At 46.0% G+C, this 24,072-nt stretch overlaps 1 protein-coding gene across 2 annotated transcripts in view; it reads right to left on the reverse strand.

Annotated features, from left to right (window-relative positions):
• The window catches only part of TTC29 (tetratricopeptide repeat domain 29), a 1,214,048-nt gene that overhangs the window by 374,837 nt on the left and 815,139 nt on the right, over positions 1-24,072 (reverse strand). For both annotated transcript variants that reach the window (XM_078677661.1, XM_078677660.1), the window contains exon 9: positions 6,312-6,435. In XM_078677661.1, coding sequence (XP_078533787.1) covers positions 6,312-6,435 — 124 coding nt within the window. The remainder of the gene's footprint in view (positions 1-6,311; positions 6,436-24,072) is intronic.

Consider the following 24,072-nt stretch of genomic DNA (forward strand, 5'->3'; position numbering starts at 1 on the left):
GGCCAATGGGAGGGAAGACCCCTCAACGTGGTCTCCGTATACATTCCCCCAGCACTACACTCAACAGCACTACCGGCGTTGGGTCAATTTCTCGTTGACCTTCCGGAGGGCGACATGATCGTGGGGGGAGACTTCAATGCTATATCTGACCCGCTATTAGACACCTTTCCCGTGCGGGAACGCCAGAGAGGGACATCCACGCTTCCGAGTTTTCTAGCCGCGCTGGGCCTGACAGATGTTTGGCGTCAACTAAACCCCACAGCAACTCAATACACGCACTACTCCTCTACACACAACAGTCTCTCCCGTATTGACTACCTCTTCTTTCTGGGACTGGGATTGGGCTCGGTTGACAGATTAGAGATCCTGCCCAGAGGTATATCTGATCATTCCCCAGTGTCCCTCCACCTTACCAATAAGGAGAAGAAACGCGCAAGGCTCTATCCGATATACCCCAACTATTTGCAGGTCCCTGGTGTCAGGAAGAAACTCAAACAGGCAATGACTCACTACTTTACTGAAAATGCGGGGTCGGTGTCATCTCCCTCGATACTCTGGGAAGCATATAAAACAGTCCTGCGCGGCGCAGCTATAGCGGCTATCACGGGACACAAGAGGGACTCCAGACGTGAACTCACCCAACTAGAACTGGCATTACACACCGCGAACACTGCCAACATGTCGGATCCCACCCTTGACACCTCGCACGAGCTACACCTCAAACAGCAGAAACACCTGGCCCATCTAACGGCAGTCACCAGAGGATATTTGACAAACACAGCACACAGGGTGTATGATGTAGGGGATAAGGCCGGGAAAATGTTGGCCTGGTTGGACAGAAGGGGGGGCTGCAATAGAGGTATTCAAAGATTGTGTACACAGGAAGGACAGCTCCTGACACACCCCGAACACATAGTGGACACCTTGGCACGCCACTATCAGGGAATTTACACACCAGACCGGACGGTCACGGACCGAGAGGCGTTGGCGTCGCTCGACCGCATTACTGTCCCCGTGCTTTCGCAAGAAGCACAGCGGGAACTGGACAATGACTTAACAGACACCGAAGTCCAATTGGCGATACAATCGTTACAATCTGGCAAGGCGCTGGGTCCTAACGGAATACCCGTGGAATGGTATAAAACATCGGCCTCCTTACTGAGTAAACCCTTGCTAGAAATGTATAGGGATAGTTTCGCCAAAGCTGTACTCCCTCTGGATCAACGCACGGCCACAATAGTGGCAATTCCTAAGCCAGATAAACCACCGACACTGTGTACCTCATACCGACCCATTTCCCTGCTTAATGTAGAAGCGAAGATCCTGGCTAAACTCCTGGCTAGTCGTCTGACCAGCCATCTACACACCCTAATACACCCCGACCAATCAGGTTTCATGCCGCACAGAAGTACCGCACTGAATCTGCGGAGGGTACACGGAGTCCTGGCGCGTGCACATCTACTTTCGAACCAAGCTGTCATCTTATCCCTGGATGCCAAAATGGCTTTTGATCTGGTCGAGTGGGAATATCTGTTTGCGGTCCTCGCACGTATGGGCTTCGGCCCTAACTATATAGCGTGGGTGCGGTTGCTGTATGAATCGCCAATGGCGCAAGTAGTGGCCAACGGCCACATCTCACAATCTTTTCCCCTGGGACGCGGCACCAGACAGGGCTGCCCGCTCTCGCCCCTTCTCTTCGCGTTGGTATTGGAGCCATTGGCTGTCCTGCTCAGAGCGACACCGCTGTTTAAGGGCATCACATGGGAAGACGGGTGGGAGGATAAGGTTTCCCTGTATGCGGACGATATGCTGATCTATATGACCAATCCGAATGATGGTATTCCTGCCCTATTAATGCTGTGCGATGAGCACGGAAAAGCATCAGGGTACACCCTGAATTGGTCCAAATCTATAATTTTCGTACTCAAAGGCCCGGAGCCACTCCTGCAAGCTGACTGCCCCCTTCAATTGGCCTCTGACTCATTTAAATACCTGGGCATACATGTCACCGCCACTGCTGCGAACTTTTACACCGCAAACCTGGTGCCACCTTTAGCACGGCTGCGCGCGGACGTTAAATACTGGGCCACCCTGCCGCTGACCCTACTGGGGCGGGCAGCATTATATAAAATGATGGCTCTCCCCCGATTTCTCTATGTGTTAGAAAACACCTCGCATGTGGTGGCGCCGCGCTACTTCCAACGAGTCGCGGCATTGGTAGCTACTCTGTTGTGGGGCAATGGCCCGGCCCGTATAGCGCAAGACAAACTAGTGAAAAGCTGGTATGAGGGGGGGATTGCATTACCCAATCTCCAATTGTATTATTGGGCCTCCCAACTGAAGGTCGTTAATCATTGGATCCACGTCTCGCGGGATGACCCGGCATATAAGGCGGACTGGTCGCAGTTAGGGACGGACGGTATGCTCTCCGTATTGTACAACCCCTCACAGGTTCGGGGGCTGCTTGGTCCGACGTTCCATACGACGACTTTATGGCATGCAGCCTAATCTCGACTGGGGTGGAAGGGGAAAATCACCAGAATGACGCCGTTATGGGACACTAAATCATTGGGCAACTTAAGGTCCTGCAAGGGATTTACCCACTGGGATCAAATAGGGATTTCGGTGGTAGGCGACCTTTGGGACAAGGGCTCGGTGGTTCCCTTCTCACAGCTACAGCAACAGTACGGTATGGGGCCCACTGAAACGTTTCGATATGTGCAAATACGACACGCCCTTCAGCGCGCAATTCCACCTGACACTACACTCCCGGAATCGTCCCCACTAGAGGACAGGTTACTGACAGAATTTATGGAGGAGAAGGCCACGTCTCTCACATTCAAAAAACTGGTTAATAACCTGCCAGATCCCACGCAGAGGCTTAGGGAGAAATGGGTCGGGGAACTGGGTGACATGGATGACACTGAATGGAATGAGGCGCTTGCGTCACCAAGAGAAGTGGGCATTTCGGCTAGGTTCAGGCTGGTCCAACTCAAAATCCTCCACCGCACCTACTACACCAGAACACTTCTACACAAGATACACCGGGCCACACACCCCTTCTGTCTCAGAGGATGCGGGGAGGAGGGAACTTTACTACACACCATATGGGATTGTCCTTTGATCCAAGAATTCTGGCGTCAAATTATGCGCACAGTCTCCCAAACAGTTGAGGTGTCGCTCCTACCTGAGCCCCGCAAGTGCCTGCTGAACATTTGGGACCCCACTGACCTGGGTAGATATGGACAACTGTGGGTCACGCTGGCTGTGACGGTGGCCAAAAGAGACATTGCACAAAAATGGGGTGCCCATGATTTACCTACAGTAGCTGGCTGGATTAGAAATATGGACCTTCTGATGGTGAAAGAAAGGGCGGTGTACGTGATGCGGGCCTGTCCCGGCAAATGGAATAAGGTCTGGATGCCGTGGAATAAATATAGGGGTGAACCATGTGCGGCCCTACCTGAGGATGAGGACCTAGACTCGGAGGAGGAAGAGGATTAGGTAGTGAGGGCGGGAACATGTTCCTCTGGTCTGTACAGGGGTGGAACGTGACCAAAACACTGCCTCTGAACATTGTACGGGATGTATGCAATGGATGACCACTGTTTATGTAAGGGTACGACATTTATTGAAGTGATGACTTTAGTTAGGTTCTTTTTCTTGTTTTATAGACTTAGTTCTCTTTTTGTTAGTCGCAATTACCGGCAAACCACCTGCTGTACTATACGAGGACTTATTGCGAATTGGGGGAGGGTATGAGGTATTGCTCAGTATCATTCTAGGCGCAATGGTCTCGATTGCTTTTTCCATGTCCTTCTTGTAAGACTGAACTTTGACAACACACTGTACTGTGCTTTATACGCCTCTGAGGTTCACTTTGTGATAAATGTGCAGCAGGCGAGCAACAATGATGATATATATAACTTCTTTGTCTAATTGAAAATAAAGTTTAAAAAAAAAAAGCAGACCTACGTAGTTTCAGATAATGATAACAGCTGCATTAAGCACAATATGTTTCATTTGCCGCCGGGCCCCAGGGCTAACGGCTAAACGGCTGTGTAACTCTTTACATTGAAGATTTGATACTGGCGTTATTGCGGCCGGCCTCAGAGGTTGTAGGCCCTAAGCTGTGTTCTGATGATAATGTGCAATAAAGGTCTTTAAAATAAATAAATAAATAAATAAATGAGGGAAAAAAAAAAAAAAAATCGAATAAAGATTTATGAACTTGAACTATATTAAACTTAATTGTGTGTGTGGCAGCTAACTCAGAGGTCACTAGAAACTTTCTCGGCTGAACAAGAAGGGATTAGTCTCTGACAACCGCATAAACATGACAACTTTGTTTCCCTTAGAGTCGGAACAATATCTTCAGAGCCGTGGAAACAATAGATAACTATTTCCCTAAGTCAATCGTGCATGCTTCGTTTCTACAGAGTTGCACAGAAATAGAGAGACAGGCATTTCAATAAAAGGTTTATTGAACAGCCTTCTTCTCATGCAAGAGATATGAACTGCCACAATCGTAAGACAGAATGCAAAGTATAATGCGTACAGCATAAACAGTAATATAAAATAATACTGTAATAGCATTGTCTGTTGCTATGACATATATAAAAATACATACATAAATAACACAGGCTAAAATACTCAACTGGTGCTTCTAAATAATCCTACCCCAGTGTACCTAACCTAAGTTTAGTACTAGGAAAGAAGTAGGTGCTGCTTTAGCATAGGTTTAGTTTTGCCAATAATTTGCCAAAGGTTTCTCTGGGTTCTAATCAGCTCCATATCTTAGAATGAGAGAGGTTTGTATCTCTTTACCGGGACTCGATTTCCCAACACCCCGCAAGGGGAGTCAGAAACATTGGAGCTGGATTCTCGGCAGGAGGATGACAGCGTCTGGTCAGTGCGTCAGCTGGGGAGTTGGCTTCCTTCGATACTTGCTGTGGCGAGGTGCAAGTAAGTAGTCAAACTGCACCGAACCACACCGTGCTTTGCCATAGCAAGTGAAGGTATATTTATACCTTGAAGGTGTTTAGGAATGCCAGTATTGACGTAAGAGTCGGGCATATGAACGTCACAAATGAACCTCTAGGGAATAGATGTTCATGCATAATAATGAGTTTCTTGGAGAAATCCATTTTCAAGCAAGGGGATGTCCCTAACGGCTTAAGAGTCTGGTTTTCCAAGAAATCGTTGTGACTTAGATGAACGGATGGAAGTGGCCAAGCCTGTATTTGGGTAGCAAGGGCTATGCCTAAATAAGGACTGGATTTCTATGCCTATATAAGGGCAATGTGGATTGAACCTACATAAGGGCATGAATCGGGAATTTCATACTGAATCTAAATCGATACACAACACCATGTGCATTTGTAAAGATACATCTGTGTCAATGTCCCACTTCATATTCCACACCTGCTGTATAGGTGTGGTGTAAACCCACATAAACTAGAGTAAAAATCAGGATCAAAGTTAATGAGTAGGAGGTTTGAAGTATTCATCTACGTATGACCAAGCTAGTTCTACAATGGGTGGCTCAAAGGAAATCAATGTTCCATTGTAAAGTATGGGCCACATGGCCTGATAAAATAGGCAGAGTTGGGGTCTTCCAGGGAGTAAATCAACTCAACAAATACCACTAGCTAAGCAGAATATATATTTAAACGTGTCATCAAAAAGAAACATAAATACAAATGATTTCATCTGGAACATTAGACCATTACTACTGCAAGTAACTGCTAACTGTAAAAAGTGTGGATTTTCACTGGGTAATTAAACCTGATGAGCACTGATTTTACTTTGCAATACAACAATAAAATAAATATCATCATACTGGGCCCGATTCACATAACTAACTTAAGACAAAATCCAAAAATTACGACTTTTGGTATTCACAGAAGGCATTTAGTAGTAGTAAAGTTAGGATTTTGTCTTAAGTCTGTCCTAAGTCTGTCCTAAGTCTGTCCTAAGTCTGTCCTAAGTCTGTCTTAAGTCAAACTTAAGACAAAATCCTGACTTTACTACTACTAAATGCCTTCTGTGAATACCAAAAGTAGTAGGACAGACTTAAGACAGACTTAAGACAAAATCCTAACTTTACTACTACTACTAAATGCCTTCTGTGAATACCAAAAGTAGTACGTTTAGTATTTTGTCTTAAGTTAGTTCTGTGAATCGGGCCCACTGTTCATGCAATGCATTTGGAAAGGATTACACACTTAATAGCAATCATACTTTCAATGGTGTAGATAGAGCATCTGTATTATTAATTAAATCACAGCACTTGTGGAAGCAGTACTTACTGTTATATTGAAAATTTCCCCAAGGTATGTACATGCTTCTATAAGACTTTCACGGAGGTTGTTATTTTGGGCAATTTCAATGAACTTCTCCAAGTACTGAATACCTTCAAATATTTTTCCTTGACTGAAATACAAACGAACTAAAGGTTAGGATAAATTAAAATGTAGGATCAAACATTACTTATTGAAAACATAATGGTAATTACTGTTGTACCGTTTATCAGTTAAATACCTTCCTGAATCAAGATTATAGTATCACAAAGATGAGTTTAGAGATGGGTTTTAAGGTGAGACCATCTTCATGTTTAGAGGATTTGCAGGCAATAAACAGTTTTAGAGGTGAAAGAGGGTCCAGACATGTCAGAGACTGATCGAAGAACTCTGTCATGTTGGCTAGGTTCCTCCAGGCATGCCCTTTTGGCTCTGACAATATGGAATCAGGATGGAAGAATGTGCAGGCCTAGCCTTCAGCAGCAGGGTAGATGGAGTATACTAATGCACCAGGGTCATCGCTGTGCAAGGCATTGGTGGTTGCACCTTCTTCTGCACTGGCTTGCAAACAGAATGAAGTAGTGTTCACATGCTCATGTCTGGCCAGATCCACTACTTGCACTTAGGCCATGCGAACGTCCCTTGCTTTGCTATATGCAGACCTCCAGAATATGAAATGCCTTGATGAAACTCCTACCTTGAGCATAAACACCCACCAATACAATGTGCGCAGGACAAGATTAGGCCCAGGAAGTGGGGATGGAGGGTCCAGGAGTCTATTGGCCAATGGAAAATGAGAAAGGTCGGAACCACAGAGACAAACAATGCCAACCACATAGTGTGCAGTCTAGAGCATGGATTTATTGGTGGCTATATAGATCAGCCACACAGGACACAGAACAAGGAGAGCAGAAACCAGAACACTAATATGTCACAACCTTTATTTCCACTGATATTGAAGATATCAAAAATGTCCATCTAGTTACGTTATGACCTTGAACAACACATCAATTCACATCAATTTACAAATGAAGAAATTAATCCTAGCTAATAACCTCATAGGTCACCAAAAATCAGGATTAAAAGCAGGATGTAGCACTAAAGCAGCCATGCTAAAATTGTTAAGGATGCCCTATGCATTCTAGCATCTAGTGACTCGTGTCTGCATTTCCTTCCTGATCCCTCTGCTGCATTCAATACCCTACTTAAAACACTTATAAAAGGGTTTAGGTGGTATTAGTAGAATGGTTCCAACAAGGATCTCATCATGTCTAACTAACAAATTCCAACTTATAATAAAAAGGAACAGACACTATCAAATTGTAGACCACTCCCATCAAGAGTAACTAAGTGTTCGATACTTGTAAACAGTCATCTTTAGCCACTATAGTAAACATCTGGGAACTTTTCTTAATACCTCGGGCAACACCTATTAGTGTGCCAATGATACTCAGCTTTACCTAAAACCTGAAGAAAAATCTCACTTGATTCAGAATACCAAGCACCTGCAATCATGGATAGGGCACCAGCACTTAAAACTCAATCTAGCGTAAAGAGAGTTTTGCTGATTTCACCACATCATATCAAACTATCTGTTATCACATGGCTCGTCTCTCTGAATATCTTTAATTACAAGCCCTCAATTAGTAGTTGTACCATAATTCATGGATTTTGTCTAGACCAAAGAGAATGTTCAGGCTCATATTAACAATTCAGCTAGAAGTACACTGCTGAAACTTCCTAGAGGGGATTACATTTTGCTACCCAGAATCAGGTATGAAACATAGTCAAAGCACCCTCAAAACTAGACTAATAACCCCTCCTTTATTAGGTACACATAAAATGCATTCTATGCCACTAAAAAGCTGCCCTGCAGGCCACTGAAAGACTAGTTGCAGCAAGAAGAAATTTTGACCATATTAAACCCATTCTTATTACACAATGGATTCCTATTGAAGCATGAATTATCTTTAAAATGGCCTGTCTAACGCACAAGCATGCAAATCCATGCAAAATGTATCTCTGATCTATGTGACAAAGAAGCTGCTTTAATCTGAGGCTCCTGCCCCAGCATAGTTGAGAAACCTTTCTTCTTGAGGCACTGGCCTTCAAAAACAGTGGACCCTGGTACAATCTTTCTCCCAAGCACCCACGATCTGGAACTCCCTCTCACATTCTCTAAGGAATATCCTATGATATTCTACTTTTTTTTAAAACGTGATAATTCTCATCATTCATAGCCTCCTGTAGCTGTGACAAGCTATACCTTTACTGCAGATCAGTGCGTAAGTAGTATTCTCGAATTTAGGGGCCTATTACGATGGCGGATTTCCCGCATCCACCGGGCCGGCGGAAGCCACCGCCGGCCCGGAGGATGCGGAAAAACCGCCGCGGGGGCTTGAAAGACCCACCGCCAAATTAGGATGGCTGGTGGGTCTTACAATCTGTCCTCCGCTTTTCCGCCGCGGTCGCCTTCCGACAGCGGCGGAAAAGCATTAACATGGCTGGCAGTGTCTATCAGACACCACCAGCTACAGTGGTTCTGAACTTCTGGTCCTGGATCCCTGGGGCTCCGCGAAGCCTACTCGGGGAGGGGGGAGGGAGGGCCGGGTTCCATGACAGCTTTGAAAATTTAACATTGACAGATTAGCAAAGTGTATATAAATAAAGAAGCAAAAGGTAGAGCTGACATTTTTTAAACATTCTGTAAAGAAGGAATTTGAAATTGAAAACTAAAAAACTGAGTATCCTCAGATTGACTTGTAGGAACACTGCACGTGCATCAAACAAGATAAGTATGGATGATGAGTGGCCTCAATTGAATTTAGAAAAGCTCCACCCTTTCCTATAGAAATCTGATTTTTTTATATTTGTTTGTGAATTAAATAAAATATATTTCATCATCTGTATATTTGTTTAATAAATGCTTGTTTCTGTATATGTGCATTTTTTTGCTGTTCAAATAATCGAAAATGGTAAGGCCAGGATCCTGGGCTTCCAGTAATGACTCAGTGGGGGTCCATGGTTTCAAATAAGGATTCAGAGGGGTCTCTGGGTTTAAGTGGGGTCTGCAGGAGCTAAGAAGCTAACAACCATCGAGCTATATAATATCCTCTTGCAATGCAAAACAGTATTAAGAAATCTAATTACGCATGTATTACAATGGCATGTTACATGTGCGATATTTGCTATTGTTAGTTTTCCAGGAAAATATTTAATTTCTGCAAGTTTCTCAACAGTGAATAAAGTGGCTGAGATTCATTCAAGCAGTTCATCAATCACCATGTTGTTGTTGCAGTTGGCAGCCTAGGTGCAACTGGTATGCCCAGACATGGTTTCCAATGCTCAGTGTGGCACAGTACTAATGAGCCCCAAGAAGGGCAAAAATGTACAGGGATTGCTTGTGATCACTTATAGAGGGGGCCGCACCTGGCAGTTAGGGATGGACTGTTCTCATGAGGAGCAGGGTTTGTGTTGATTTGCATATGGCAGACCTTTTTTACATGGCAAGGAGGACAACAAAATGATGGACTGGGATGTCGCCCAACCAATTGCCAGTGGCTGAAAATAATACAAGCTTTCCATCTATCACCTTGTTGCAGAACAGGGCTCAAGCTACACCATATTGATACGCTCCAAGTAGGGCAAAACTGGTCTGGGGCTGCTTGTGGTTCCTTCTGGGCCAACCTTGAAAGGAAGTCGGGACTGACTGTTCTCATGAAGAGCAGGATCGATACTGATTGAGCACAAGGCAGGCCTATGTCTAGAGTGGGATGGTGGGCAAAGGTGATGGGCAGAATGCGGCCAGAGTGAATGCCAGTGTTTGAGAATATTGAATAATTCAAGCACCATCCGTCACGTTGTTGTTTCTGCAGTTCATGCCCTAGGTGTCGCAGGCATGCCCAGGCATACGTTTTGTGCACTGCAAATGACTTTACCTATATTCTGATGCACATACTGGCTCTTTGGGCGGCAGTCTTTTGCACGCAAGCTAAGCCAAGCCCACCGGGGTATGCAACCTGGGTGCACTGGTCTGTTTGTTGTGATCCCGTTCACACATTGAGGTGAGCCCATTTAGTTTTGCTCTGTTTCTCAAGCAAGTAGTTGCCTTTGCATGATGGACAAAATGGCAGCACTAGTTTTTGAACTGAGATGAAAGGTCTTGGCAGGACATGCTCTCAGCTAGAAATTAACATAGAACTTAGAACTACATCTTCGAATCTCCTTTAAAGGTCCACCATCAACACTGGAAAGGGAAACAAGACTACAACCCCAGAGATCCTACTAATAGAAAGCGAGAGAGGACCTCCCCCAAGGAACAGACACTGGTAGTAAACGAGGTGGCCATCATGGACTGACTCAATCAAAACAGACCTCTTCCTTGATTCCTCAGCCAACGAATTCACAGGTGAGAGCTATCCCCTTCTATCCTTAATTCTGTTCACACTTCACAAGGCCCATTACCTCATGTACTCCCTGACCTTGTCTAGCCCTCCTAAATAGTTCCATCTTTACTATGGAGCTCTCAGGTGTACATATCTATTACATTAAATACCACCCAACCTTTCAAAATAGAAGCCAAAGGCTTTAAACATAAGTTATTATAGAACGGCTGATACAATACGCTATTACTCCAGAGCGTGCCCATAGATCCCACCCCAGACATACTAACCCTCATAGTGATTGATATTATTTCTTATAAATAATAGCAACCGCTAAGATTTATGACAAAGGATCCCAGCGTAATACCTAGAATGAGATATAGTAAGCCAAGTTAATCCCACCCCTATAAATTGCAAGGACTACATACCACTAGGAGACCTGCTATCCCAAGGAGCCATCACCTGGAATAAACAGGGTGACCTACTACTCCTCATACTCTTCAAATATATCTCCTCCCACACTTCCTCCTTCACTATATGACCCTCTGACCCCCTCTCCCTATTTGCCTAACATTCTATGGCCATAATATGGAGCCCATGGGCCTACACACCTATTCCACCAAGTACCCCCCTAGCCTCTCAAAAAAAGCGGCCAAAGGCTTCAAACACTGTCTACTAAAATCACACCCAGAGACCCCAATCTCTGACCCATTTTTCTCAAATAACACAGGACACATAACAAATTACATTATCTTCTACACCAAAAGGAGAGCACAACGGCGGAAAGCCTTTCTTACCCTATTCTCAATTGCATCCGCTAAGAAAACTGCATACGGTCTTACATTAACTATCATTCCCTCCCCATTCTACAAAGCGACGGCTACAATTACCATTCATTATAATGGGATCATCCTCATGCAGACATCAGACCACAACCTAAATATACTTGACAGTATCTTGCAGACCATCAAAGCGGAGGTGGCAAGATCCCATCCCACCTCCCCAACAAACCACGCTCCTAACCCTCTGACTGATTCCCTACCTGACTCCCCATCCAGACAGGCCCCCTCGGTACCCCACAGTTCATACACATCCGCCCCAGACCGAACCGACACCCCATCAAATGACATACATCTCCATAATCGCTACTCCTCCCCCAGCACCACTACAATTTCTACTATACCTGCATCGCCTCACACTCACATCATCTCACCCTCAGCCTTCCCACATGCCCCCTCATCCTCCACCACCACTCCCCATCTTCTCAACCACACCTTCACCCACGCTTCAGTTTGCACACCCCTCCCCACCTCCCTTGCCACCCCCAGTAACTCAGTTGCGGATTCTGCTCCAATCGCTCCTTACACACTTACTCCCGATCAGTCCACAGTCCCACCCTCTCCCTGCACTACAAATTGCACCGTTCCTCCTCCTACAGCTCACACCAATACCCCCTCACGCCCCCACTTTACTCCCCCCCTTTCCAGTAACCATCAGGCTCAACCCTTGATCTAGTAATTTCCAAAGTAGACTCTACCCAGTTGGAATCGATTCTACCCTGTGACTGTTCCGACCATCACATAATCACTTTCCATATAAAGGACGTAGTTAAACTACTCTCTGTCCAACCCAAGGGAACAAAAATCTGGAAGAGGAACCTAGAAAACATCAATCCTGCTGCACTCGCAAACGCTATCCACATCCTCTCACCCCCACCAGATGGACTGGAGGATGTACAGGATCTGACCAATCACTACTTCCACTCTATGAACAGGGTACTTGATAACCTTGCACCCCTACATTTGAAAAGAGTCTCCACACAAAAATCTAACCCCTGGTATGATGGTAGGCTAAATGAAGACAGAAGATCACTGAGAGCAATTGAAAGACAATGGAGAGCCGCTCCATCTGCTGCCCACCTCAAATTACTAAGAAGCACCAGAAACTCCTATTACAGAAAGATAAGAAGTTCAAAAGCTGATTTCATATGTAAACAATTAGACCAAGCTACGAATCACCCCAAAAAACTTTGATTATTAATTATCAAAGCTCAATCTAAGGATGTCTCCCACTCCCCCAAGCTAATCCGGAAACACTCCCCAATTGTGAGGAACTTGCCTCATTTTTCACAACAAAGACTGAAAACCTAAAAACAGACCTACTTAACGACCTATTATCCCATACCTACCCACACATGAACTCCTTGTGGACCACACCAATGTCCTTGCTTAACTCCTCTGCAAAGCTCAACCCCAAGAACAATGTCTCCTGGACTACCTTCAACTTCTACAGCGAAGAAACTATCTTAAACACGCCCATGGCTTTGAATCCCTCCAATCATTTTACTGATCCTCTCCCAGCAACCCACTTAAAGACCTTCATGCCACTGCTAGTGCCCCTATAGACCAGGATTATAAATACCTCGCTTTTGTAAGGACCCATCTCACACATCCTCAAAGCTGGTCAAGTATCCCCCATCCTAAAGAAAGTATCAGCAGACCCGTCGGACCTGAATACATATCACTCAATATCCAACATCTCAACCCTGGCCAAACTACTCGAGAAATGTGTCCACATGCAGCTCAGTAACCACATTGACCACTTCAACCTGCTCGACCAATTCCAATCTGGCTTTCGATTAGGGCACAGTACCGAATCAGCCATGACCCACATAATAGATGATACAAAAGGGGGTGGTGATGGACGGAGCATCTGAATCAATCAAACACTCACACCCAGTCAAAAGATCTGGGTTTAATCCATCACCGTTCTTTAGCCCACTCTGCCACCCCAGTTCAGACATGGCTATATGCAAATCAGTCTGACCCTGTGCCTCATGGGAACAGTCCAGCCCGAACTGCCAAGCCATGTCTTCCCTGGACCGGAAACACGCTTCCGAGGACTGGTTTCTGGCATTCCAGCCGTCTTCAGCCCCGCTTGCTTGAATCCAGTGGCAAAGTGAACAAGGGACTCACGTCTGAGCATACCCTGCCATACTTATGGCGGCCAAAAGCGGTACAAAAGGGGGTGTTGATGGTCGGAGCATCTGAATCAATCAAACACTCACACCCAGTCAAAAGATCTGGGTTTAATCCATCACCGTTCTTTAGCCCACTCTGCCACCCCAGTTCAGACATGGCTATATGCAAATCAGTCTGACCCTGTGCCTCATGGGAACAGTCCAGCCCAAACTGCCAAGCCATGTCTTCCCTGGACCGGAAACAAGCTTCCAAGGATCGGTTTCTGGCATTCCAGCCGTCTTCAACCCGGCTTGCTTGAATCCAGTGGCAAAGTGAGCAAGGGACTCAAGTTTGAGCATACCCTGCCACACTTATGGCGGCCAAAAGCTATACAAAAGGGGGTGGTGATGGACGGAGCATCTGAATCAATCAAACACTCACACCCAGACAAAAGATCTAGGTTTAATCCATCACCGTTCTTCAGCCCACTCTGCCACTCCAGTTCAGACATGGCTATATGCAAATCAGTCTGACCCTGTGCCTCATGGGAACAGTCCAGCCCGAACTGCCAAGCCATGTCTTCCCTGGACCGGAAACAAGCTTCCGAGGTCCGGTTTCTGGCATTCCAGCCGTCTTCAGCCCGGCTTGCTTGAATCCAGTGGCAAAGTGAGCAAGGGACTCACGTCTGAGCATACCCTGCCACACTTATGGCGGCCAAAAGCGGTACAAAAGGGGGTGGTGATGGACGGAGCATCTGAATCAATCAAACACTCACACCCAGTCAAAAGATCTGGGTTTAATCCATCACCGTTCTTTAGCCCACTCTGCCACCCCAGTTCAGACATGGCTATATGCAATTCAGTCTGACCCTGTGCCTCATGGGAACAGTTCTGCCTAAACTGCCAAGCCATGTCTTCCCTGGACCGGAAACACGCTTCCAAGGACCGGTTTCTGGCATTCCAGCCGTCTTCAGCCCGCTTGCTTGAATCCAGTGGCAAAGTGAACAAGGAACTCACGTCTGAGCATACCCTGCCACACTTATGTAGGCCAAAAGCGGTACAAAAGGGGGTGGTGATGGATGGAGCATCTGAATCAATCAAACACTCACACCCAGTCAAAAGATCTGGGTTTAATCCATCACCGTTCTTTAGCCCACTCTGCCACCCCAGTTCAGACATGGCTATATGCAAATCAGTCTGACCCTGTGCCTCATGGGAACAGTCCAGCCCGAACTGCAAAGCCATGTCTTCCCTGGACCGGAAACAAGCTTCCGAGGACCAGTTTCTGGCATTCCAGCCGTCTTCAGCCCGGCTTGCTTGAATCCAGTGGCAAAGTGAGCAAGGGACTCACGTCTGAGCATACCCTGCCACACTTATGGCGGCCAAAAGCGGTACAAAAGGGGCGTGGTGATGGACGGAGCATCTGAATCAATCAAACACTCACACCCAGTCAAAAGATCTGGGTTTAATCCATCACCGTTCTTTAGCCCACTCTGCCACCCCAGTTCAGACGTGGCTATATGCAATTCAGTCTGACCCTGTGCCTCATGGGAACAGTCCAGCCCGAACTGCCAAGCCATGTCTTCCCTGGACCGGAAACACGCTTCCGAGGACCGGTTTCTGGCATTCCAGCCGTCTTCAGCCCCGCTTGCTTGAATCCAGTGGCAAAGTGAACAAGGGACTCACGTCTGAGCATACCCTGCCACACTTATGGCGGCCAAAAGCGGTACAAAAGGGGGTGGTGATGGATGGAGCATCTGAATCAATCAAACACTCACACCCAGTCAAAAGATCTGGGTTAAATCCATCACCGTTCTTTAGCCCACTCTGCCACCCCAGTTCAGACATGGCTATATGCAAATCAGTCTGATCCTGTGCCTCATGGGAACAGTCCAGCCCGAACTGCCAAGCCATGTCTTCCCTGGACCGGAAACAAGCTTCAGAGGACCGGTTTCTGGCATTCCAGCCGTCTTCAGCCCGGCTTGCTTGAATCCAGTGGCAAAATGAGCAAGGGACTCACGTCTGAGCATACCCTGCCACACTTATGGCGGCCAAAAGCGGTAGAAAAGGGGGTGGTGATGGACGGAGCATCTGAATAAATCAAACACTCACGCCCAGTCAAAAGATCTGGGTTTAATCCATCACCGTTCTTTAGCCCACTCTGCCACCCCAGTTCAGACATGACTATATGCAAATCAGTCTGACCCTGTGCCTCATGGGAACAGTCCAGCCCGAACTGCCAAGCCATGTCTTCCCTGGACCGGAAACAAGCTTCCGTGGACCGGTTTCTGGCATTCCAGCCCCTTGCTCACGTTGCCACTGGTTTCAAGCAAGACGGTTAGGTTAGGGAAGTCATGGGAAGAATATGTATATTAAGAACTAACTGTAGTTTAATAAGAGATAAATAGAATGTAAAAAAACAGAGCAGAATAAAGCTAGTCAAATACCTTTGTCCATAGAGTCCGAGAATGCTCATTAATAAGCATTACCACGCCATCATCTGTTCGGTACAGATTCAAACACCACCATTAGCACCCTCAGAAATATTTTCTGGAGATCCAAAGAAGTTTGCATTAATCCATAATCAGTGTCAATTACATTTTTGGTGCAAATGTATTAGTTTTACTGATACTTTAACTAAGGTAGTTTTTATTTTGTTGTATTTAAGTGGGAATGCAGCATACTGTAACTTTCCGTTGGTAGAGACAAATGATCCATTGTGTTATCATTTTTCTTCTTTCTGTGATCAGGTGCAGCAGTTGTTTGACAATGAAACACACACTCTTTTTTAGACAACAAGTTGTTGACTTTAAAATAGGGCAATGAAGCTCTATAAAGTTTTTATTGTTTTATTTTACAGAGTTTTATATAGCGCAAACTTGACCCGAATGTATTAGGTATCAGAGCACTTTACATAGCACCATGGGTGTTACATGAGGACATATTCATTTTTTTGTTAGGAACGGGGAGATTAACAGCCTGATTCATCATTCTCCCGTTTTGCGAGCCCCTAATAGCGATTCATAAGGAATCGCTATTAAGGACTTGCAAAACGGGATTCATGTAGGAATTGCTAAATAAATTGCGATTCCTACACATTCCTTATTTGCGATTAGCTAATTGCTAATCGCAAATAAGGAATAACTCCCCATTCATTCCTATGGGCCTAAGCCCATAGGAATGAATGGGGAGTTATTCCTTATTTGCGATTAGCAATTAGCTAATCGCAAATAAGGAAGCGATTTCAAGGGTGCCAGGGGTGTCCAAAGGACACCCTGTAGCACCCCTGAAATGCAACATTACACAGGTGTTGCGCACACACATGTCCAAAGGACATGTGTGTGTGTAACATGCAAAAGAAAAAAATGCACTAACGTGCTTTAATCTATTTTTTCGCTATTTACCACGAAGTCAGACTTCGTGGTAAATAGCGGCCAAATATAGCGATTTCGCAATTTAAAATTTGTTGATGAATTGCATTTAAGGAATCTCTAATAGAGATTCCTTAAATGCAATTCCTCGCACAATAGCAAATTCTATAATAGCGATTATTGCATTTGGGATGATGAATCCCAAATGCAATAATTGCGCTCGCAAAGGGCCAGATTCTCAGAATCTGGCCCTTTGCGAGCCGATTTTCGTTTCATGAATCAGGCTGTAAGTGATTTGCCCAGAATCACAGGATGTACGTTGCCGAGACTCGAACCCAGTTCCCAGATTTGAGGTCGACCACCCTAGCCGTTAGGCCAACTCCTTCATATCACCAAATGTAATCGCCTGGTACATGAAACTGGTTCGCCAGAACAAAAGAGAGTAACTTTGTTCGCTCAAGGGCTGCAAAGTAAATGAGAAGATTTTCTTACACAAGTGATTAACCCTCCTAGTAAGTGTGATGAGCTTATAGAGCTAGTGGTTCAGTTGGATATCATTTACCTGAATGTTGTCAAGAAAAGACCAAAGTATTATTAGTTGGCTCGCAGTCAGAGTAGAATACAGTTACAGAAACGTCTGAGCCAATGCAAGAAGGCACTACCAGAGGACCCATATTTAAAGAAGGCATAGAAAGAAAGGTGTGTTTTAAATTTATAATTATATTGTGATAGATCAGGTAAATTGGTGAAAATCAAGTGTCGGGGATAAGGGCAGGGCCGACAAGGCTCCAAAATCGCCATGACTTGTCAGAGCTTTGAAGATGCTCGTTTTTTAGGGTCAGCTCCCAATACAACGAGATTAGGATGGGGTATCTAAAGAGAAGCAGTGTGGTTTCAGACAATGTGCTTCACATTGAGGGAGCCATTTGGGCCTGCTCACTGCTTGGAGGCCTGATGCTAGGGCTGAGAGTGGTGCAGCACTGCCTGCCCCGCCAAGCAGGTTGGGGAAAAGGTGGAGTCTTATAGGGCAGCTATTAAGCCTAATAACCAAAACTAGCAGCAGGGAGGCTCCTGCCCAGAGGGGCAGACAATGGCAAGTGAGGCAGGTCAAAGGTGGCAATTGGGCACAGACGGTTGCCAGGGAGGGGTGGTTCTGGGTCTCTGCAATGTGACTATTGGCAGCCTGGGAAAAAAAGTACTTGTTGAGCTCTGAAAATACAGTGTAAGCAGAGTAACCCAAAAGCTGTCAAAAGTGGAAAATACTTTTTTTGGAACCCAGTTATGGGGTTCACAGGGACTCGAGGTCGGGTGGCAGAAATGGTGGAGCCCGCTTCCTAGCAGGGTGAGAGCCTGTTGATGTCCATTTGGAGAGATGTGGAAGGACCTACAAACTGCATTGAGGTGAAGATGGCCTGGGTGGAGGGAGAACTTGATACGGCAAAGGTTTATATGGCAGACATATGGTATGTGATGGAGCATGCAGACCACAAGTTCCAGGACATAGATATGCAATTACTGGAATGCATTGACAGGTCCCATAGAGTTCAACTAAACAGATTGTGACTGTATATCTAGCTATTGCCCAGCTGGAAACAAAAGTTGAAATGCTGGAGAATGGAGCAAGTGCAACCAAAATCAGAGTACCGAATGACCCCCAAAGAGTTAATGTTACATGGCTGCATGGTGAAACTTAGCTCCTTCTGATTTTCAATGTGATATAAAGTAAACAGCGAGTGATAGTGACTGTGGTTAAGTCCACTTTTTTGCCTGAGTGTCAGGAATCAGTAGGGTGTCCGAGGTTTTACAGTGGCAACGAGAACACTGGTGAGGCATACCACTTTAAGGCTATTATGTTTACCCTTGATGGAGCCTCTACACTTTGATCCCCTCACACGTTTGCTTTGACCTTGCTCTTTGAACTCCCTTTTGGCTTTGGTATACTACTCCTCACTACTCCTTTACGGCTCTTTGATCTCCTACCTGTTATGCTGACCTTGCTCTCTGGACTCTATTTGGGCTTTTTTGTATTGTTGTGTTTGTCTGTCCCACTCACTGCTCAGATGAATCCAGATTCCTTTCCTGAGCTTGGGGCTTACCTCCTTCACGTCTGCTAGGCTTAGATTCACTGTAGTCCGCTTTTTGGAAGCCAAGGAGAATACATGCTTATTATATGTTTATTCTGAATACCATGCATCTTTTAATAATGATAAAATACTGTATGTACCTTTTTTGATTAGTGGGTCAATTTATCTTGACTTGAGCATGATGCTTGTCAATTTCTCTTTCTGCCTCTCATATTCATTCTGGTACCCCTCCGGTGATTGACTCTGTCTGTTACATAACTTTTGGTACAGACAGGGACATGCTCTTTAGAGGGAGATGGACTGTCGTCATAACTCGACAGATAACACTGGCAAATCCTGACATTAAGGGAGGAGAAGTAAAGACTGGCTGAGTCACTGGAAAGTTGAACGAGGCCGCACAACAAGACTGTATCGCAAGAAATGCTACAAGGAAACGGGATTTAAAGAGACAGCATTTCAAACTAAGCATTTTTTTGGATCAACATAATTCGACAGAGGATGGTGAGTTGCCACCTCAGCATTTGCCTCAAATTGTATAACCCCCCTCCAACAACTTGCTCAGTCAAAGTACTAAACTAGGTAGCACCTAGCCATGATAGACCAATTGAATTAGAAGTACAGTAGACGCCCAGTCTTTGCAGTCCCGGACTTTGATTTATAATTAGTAGCCAGCTGGGCAACATGGTTGGTGCTGAGCGCAGCTGGTGGTGGATGGTGTAGGTGAGTTTGTCTTTGGTGTGCTGCCAGTGAGGACGCACTCCAAGCAGCCTTAAATAGGCATCCTCTTGCCTACACATAATTACAACTAGACTGTCGGTCAAGATGACAACCTACTATGTCTAGAGTGCAAGGAGAAGAAATGGCATCAGGCTGATAAGAATACCATGTCAGCCGCAACAGCCCAATAGTCAGAGTGCCTAAATAAAGGCCACTAATATGCTTTCCAATGACCCTCATAAAGCACTGTGTGAGAACGTGCCATCTTTCTTGCATGGTATGCCCACACGTTTTGCTGAATTGCTGATGTGCTTTTACTGAGTGTGCCCTGGGGTCCTGCCAATCAGGTGCCCAGGGCCTGTGTTCCTTCCCTAAAACTGTGTTGAAACTAAAACCCAATTGGCATCTCTGGCCACATGTCAGCCCCTGGTAAATGGTACCCTAGATACCCAGGACATTGTGACCAGAAAAGACCCCCTAAGGGCTGTAGCACTTATTGTGCCACCCTTAGGGGCCCTGCACCCTGACACACACACTGCCTTTGCAGGCTGAGTGTCCTGGTGCAGAACTAAACAAAGAGTCGACATGGCACACCTCCCTGTGTGCCATGCCCACAAACCCACTGCCCTGGCAAACATCAGTCACCCCTCTAGCTGGGTGCCCTATGCCAGTGGTGTGGGCACAGGTGCATGAGCTCTGTGCCCCTACAGTACCCAGGGCCATTCCTGGGCACTGTAAGTGCAGTGATGCCATTAAGAGTATATGGTGCTGGGAGGTTGTCATTACGAACTCCACAGCACCATAATGCCTACACTGTAGACTAACAAGTTTGATATCAAACTTCTCAGCACATTAAACCCACACTGATGCCAGTGTGGGATTTAATGTAAAATGCACTACAGAGGGCATCTTAGAGATGCCCCCTGAAACCTAACCTACCATCCACGTCTTGTCTGAGAGGCTGCCTAGGCTGCCACACAGCAGACATGTTGCTGGACCCCTGGGTAGACAGCCATCGGCTCTCCTGGGCCTGCAACAATGCACGTCCTGGGCGAGGTGCTAGGTCTCCTCCCCCAGGATGGGCAGGGGAAGCTTCAAAGGCATGCCATCTTTGTGAGCTTCTCCAGGCCACCTGCTGTACTCAGCTACTGGCCCCCACCAGTTCTGACCCCCACTCTGGCAGAAATACTGGCGGGAAACCCTCAGTGAGGAAAGGGGGTGTGCCAGCCTGTGCCAACTCCACCCCTCAGGTGGGAGAGGCGAGGTGAAGCACAACTCCGCGCTCCGGCCATCTTGAGGATGGGGAGCCCTGCCCAATCAGAGATAGGCTCCTGCCCCCCTCCCACAGGAGAGGAGCAGGATAGGGGTGTACTCACCCCAGGACAGGGACCTATTGGTCCCTTCCCTTGTCCTACCTGTAACACTCCTAAATTTAGTATTTAGGGGCACCCTGAACCTTCCTTCCTCAGATACCGATTCAAAAACAAGAAAGAAGATCAAGAAGAAGAAGACCCACCGTGCAGCTGCTAACAAGGAGGACGACACCAACTGACTTGGCCCCAGCCCTACAGGCCTGTTAATCCTTGAACCTGCCCCTGCTAAATCCTGGGACAGCAACCTTGAAAACCCCGGAGGACCTGCCTGCCTTGAACCTCTTAAAGACTGGGACTCCCATGAGCAGTGGTTCTGCTCAAACAGCAATACCCCTGGTGCCAGCCAGGACCTGCGAATTCAGCACACTCTGCACCCGCCGAGCCTGGCCTGTGCCTGAGTGGACAAAGACCCTGAGGACGTCCCCCAGCGATTCTGACCTGGAATCCAGTGCTCAAAGACCCTCCTCGACGACCCAGACGACGCCTGCAGTCTCGCAGCAAGGGACCCCTTCCAACCGCGACCAGCAGAGGGTAAGATTTCCCGACGTCAAAAGACACCGCTGCACCAGTTAGCCCCATGGCCCCCTGTGCCCAACTCTTGGGTGCCTACCTATCCTCCAAGATCCCAACTTACCTTTCGAAGTGTTGGTCGCTCCTGAAGAATCTCCGTCCTCGAGCCTGCAGCCTTTGTTCACTTTCCAAGATCTCCGTGGAATAACATTGAGCGCCTGTGGCTCAAAAGCACCCTGCATCCAGCCGCCCGAGCGCCCCTGGCAGTGCAACCTTGATCCTAACCTACTTCCCCATTTGCCCTGAGCAAGTGACCAGGAGCCCAGCTCCCACAGTCGTGTGGCCTGCCTGCCAGCCGCCACCAACCGAAGGCCCCCTGCCTCTCGTTGGATAACATTGGGCCTAACTACCTCTGCACCTGGCTGCCCCTGTGCCGCTGAGGGTGTACCAACTGTACCTACCTGACCCTGGGAGACCCCTGAATCTATGCCCAGAACCTTAACTCTGCCAGTCGAGTACTAACCCAAAAGCCAATAACTCACTTTTCTTCCATAGGCTAACATTGACTGGTTTCACTTGGAAATTCTTCTAAGTGTGGAGTTTTGAAACTCTAAAATATTCACCTAAAATCAGCCGACCAACGAATTCCAATCTACTCACCTGTTACCAGGAGAGGACCCAGTGCTGTATCTTTTAGCCCAGCACTGACCCTGAAAAGTTATTTTAACCGTACTTACCAGTAACTTGAATTTCCTTCCATAGGAATCCATTGTACTATTTTCACCAGAAAAGTTTCTAAGTGTCGATTTTCAAAAATTACAAATATTCCTTAAAAATCGCCTGTATGACTTAAACACATTATTTCAATTGTTTACAGGAGATGGACCGGGGCTGGATCCAGGATCCAACTCCGAGTTAGAAAAAGTAACGATAACACTACTTACCTGCTAAGTGAATTTCCTCCCATAGGATAACATTCGTGATTCTATGAGAAAAAGTTTCTGTCAACTTTCAAAATACAATAATATTCCTTAAAAATTACTACTGTAACCAAAACGCTTTTACTTAACTGTTTACAGGAAATGTCCCAGGACTGAATCTAGGATCCAGTCCTGTGGTTAGAAAAGTAATCTACAAAATAACTAATTGCATTTAACTAAAAATTCCCATTGAACTCAATGTTGCATTGTGTTTGAAATTGTTGCCTATTGCAACAACTGTAACTATTGTAATCAAAAAGTCTATTGCTTATTTGAAAAGTATTTAACTAAAGTATCTAATTCTGAGAAAGTATATTTTGATACCTTGTTGGTTCTAAAATAAAACAATGATATCTTTTGCTTCAAAACAATTGGCCTAGAGTTCAGTTTTTGAGTGTGTGAGACCATTTGCTGGCTGAGGGTATACAACAAATGCTTTACACTGTCCTCTGATACTGCCTTACTGCTCGACCAAGCTACCACTTTAGAGAGTAAGGTTATATCTAACTTTAGCCTCTGCCAAACCTCTGGGGACTGTGGACTCTGTGCACACTGTACCTTACTTTGGTCCAGTATATACAGAGCCACTTTCTTACACTCTGCAACAACTGAGTGCAACAAACACAAACTCCACTGTATCTGCTCCTTTTTACTGATAGAACAGAACCTGTCAGCCTGGCACCTTACTCCCCAGAAGTCTGCAAACTCATTTGTGGAGTGCCTCAAGGCGCATCACTCTGCCCACCCTTTTCAATGCAAACAAGATCCCTCTGGCCACTGTGATTCGAGAACACACCATTAACATCCTCTTCTATGACAACTACTCTTCCTCTAGGACAAGACCCCCAACACAATAAAAAAGTTCACTGCCTACATGACTGAAGACTCTAACTGAATGCAAGCCAACTGTCTCAAGCTCAACACCAATAAGACAGAAGTAGTGATCTTTGGCAAGAACCCTTTACCACAGGACGCCAACTGGTGACAGTCTTAAATCGGGCCCACACAGAGAACCTATGCCAGGAATCTCGGTATAATCATCAACAGCAAACTGGTCATGACCGCACAAGTCAATGCAATCACTGCATCCTGCTTCCAGACTCTGAAGATGCTGAGGAAGATCTTCAAATGGCTCCTAAGCAACACTAGAAAAACTGTCACTCATGCCCTGTTCACCATCATGTTGGACTATGTAAACACCTTCTACACTAGGATCACCAAGCAACTAACTTGAAGACTACAAAACATCCAGAACTCAGCAGGCAGAATCAGCTTCAACCTTAATACATAGAGCTCACATCACAACACACTTCAGGGAACTACACTGTCTCCTGATATGCAAACGGGCTCAATTTAAACTTCTCACACACACATTCAAGGCTCTACACAACTCA

Source organism: Lissotriton helveticus, chromosome 2_1, assembly GCF_964261635.1.
Source record: "Lissotriton helveticus chromosome 2_1, aLisHel1.1, whole genome shotgun sequence".
NCBI classification, from domain to species: Eukaryota; Metazoa; Chordata; class Amphibia; order Caudata; family Salamandridae; genus Lissotriton; species Lissotriton helveticus.